The sequence below is a fragment of the Leguminivora glycinivorella genome, chromosome 2 (genome assembly GCF_023078275.1).
Source record: "Leguminivora glycinivorella isolate SPB_JAAS2020 chromosome 2, LegGlyc_1.1, whole genome shotgun sequence".
Taxonomy (NCBI): Eukaryota; Metazoa; Arthropoda; class Insecta; order Lepidoptera; family Tortricidae; genus Leguminivora; species Leguminivora glycinivorella.
In genome coordinates, this window is record NC_062972.1 from 4,100,044 (window position 1) to 4,102,299 (window position 2,256).

At 40.3% G+C, this 2,256-nt stretch overlaps 1 protein-coding gene across 1 annotated transcript; it reads left to right on the plus strand.

Moving 5' to 3' along the window:
• Positions 1-415: 415 nt before the first annotated feature.
• On the plus strand, positions 416-1,775 carry LOC125242338. The gene is made up of 2 exons (XM_048151117.1): positions 416-962; positions 1,232-1,775. Exons 1-2 carry the CDS (start codon positions 708-710, stop codon positions 1,313-1,315), a joined length of 339 nt encoding a protein of 112 aa, XP_048007074.1. The 5' UTR covers positions 416-707; the 3' UTR covers positions 1,316-1,775.
• The last annotated feature ends 481 nt before the right edge of the window (positions 1,776-2,256 follow it).

Genomic DNA, 2,256 nt, shown 5'->3' on the forward strand with positions numbered 1-2,256 from the left:
AGTGGACCCTATTTTTGAATCTCGCATAAGGGATTTTGTAACTAAAATACCGGTTGAAAACGGTGACTTGCTTATTATTTTCAGTGACAATTTTCTGAATTCGAACTCGTGAGACTCAAAAATGTAAGAAACACTATAACGTAGTCAATAAAATCAAAGTGTTCTTTACATATCCCGCACCTTTTTTTGGTCTTGTCTGTTTGGCCTAAAGGTTGACTGGTAGAGAATGCCATGTAGCATTAAGTTCGCCTTTTGTAACTGTATATTTTTACTGTTCAATAAAGAAACATTGTCATTGTAACTGAAAATACTAAAATAAACAACACCGTAAACAATAGGGTGGATACATCTCCATGAAAATTTAATTAAGTGGAAGAAAGGTCGGCAGCGCATAAGTGGCTCCCCTGATGTTGCTTATGTCCATGGGCGGCGATGACTGCTTCCCATCAGGCGGCTCGCCTGCTCGTTTGCTGCCTATTTAATAAAAAAAGAAAGAGACAACCAGGTATGGTACACGTAAACGAAGAACCTTGGCGAAGTCAACTCAATTCTCAACAATATCTTATATCCTTAGAACTTAGAACAAGCATTTTTACCGGTAACCACCTGTATAATATAAGAACCTCAATAGTTTATCCACTGCCCTTTTTTCTAACAAGCAAGCGAACATCGACATCCTTTCATCCTGGTAGGTACTAACATAACTAATGTTTCCAGTTCTCCTCGTAAAAGGCCGCACCGGCAAAGACCTGCTGATGCTAAACGGTTACACCTACTACCAGCACAAGATCCTCAAGGACGGGTTCCGCTGGAGCTGTACCCAGATGGGCTCCAGGTCTTGCCGAGGGTTCCTTCACGTGACCCATGAGATGCTGGTCGTCAGGGCCCATATAGAGCATACGCATCCGCCTTCGACATACTTCTTGGAGAAGATAAAGCAGCAGTATGCTAGAGAAATTGATGTAAGTTGCCTTAGTATTCTAAAAGTAGAATGATTGGAATAGAGATGATGAAATTAAGAGAACCGACCATGAAAGTAGGAAGTAGACATTAAATTTCATATTCGACTTATTTGAATTAGGCAGGAAATTCTCAAAATCTTCTATCTTTACCAATTTAACCATCAACAAAGAGTTGTTATAATATGTTGATCAGCCACAGAGTAGGAGAGTAAGTGAACCTGCCACAATGTATTTTCGAAAAATTCCTACAAATTTGTGTTTTGTTTCAGCTCAAGAAAAGCTCATCGGACGAGGACGAAACTTCCCTGTCTTCGCTAAAGATTGCCAGCATCCAAGGCCGCGTCGGGTTCTAGCCCACCAGTGCCATAGCTTTTATAATTATGTTTTAGAGGACTGAACTAGCTGGAGCATCTACGACTTTGCTGTTAGGTTATAATACTACTTGCGCACTGGCATAAGTTCTTTAGTGATTATTTAGTGTAGAAGTAGACAAAGCCGGGAAGCAAGCCTCCTGGCAAGGTACAGCGACGATGTGGCGAAGACCGCTGAATAATATTGAATAAAGACAATTTTGAAATTTTCTGACGTTTTTCTGCCTCCTCATAACGAGCTGAACAAACGCCGCACACAAGATTTTGAGAGCTCGGTTGTATGAAGTGGATGCTCTGATCTGTTTAGTCCTATCTTATGTCGACGATGCCTCGAATAATAAGAATCATAATAAAATCATATTAATCTTTACTTATAAAACAAAAACTTAGAGTTTACTTTTATATGAGTAAGGTAGATATTTTATGAATTAAGCGCAATATTACTAGTTTACATATTAAAAAACAAAATCGCTTTGCTTACCTTTATTGTTTCACCTTCCTTTAATATAAAGTTAAATAAGGTAGATAAGTATATTGTAGTTAATAAGTAACATCTCGTCGTAATGCTTCATATATTCAGAACTGGTATTTGTTCTACAGTGGAATTCTACCTTCGCCCCAACGGCCGGATCAACTTGCGTCTCAACGACTTCACGTTCTACAAACACCTGAAGGCCAGGACCAACGCCCACCGCTGGAGCTGCACCGCCTACGGCTCCAAGTGGAAGTGCAAGGCTCACCTCGTCATCACCGACAAACTCGAAGTCCTCAAAGCCAACGTCACTCATAGCCACCCCCCGAGCAAGAAGAAATCCACTTCTAAAAAGACCGACGAAATACGCAAACTAGAATTCATGAAACAGGTTGAACTACAAAAGATCCCCAAGCCTAAGAAGGAGAAGAAAGAGAAACCGCCTAGCATT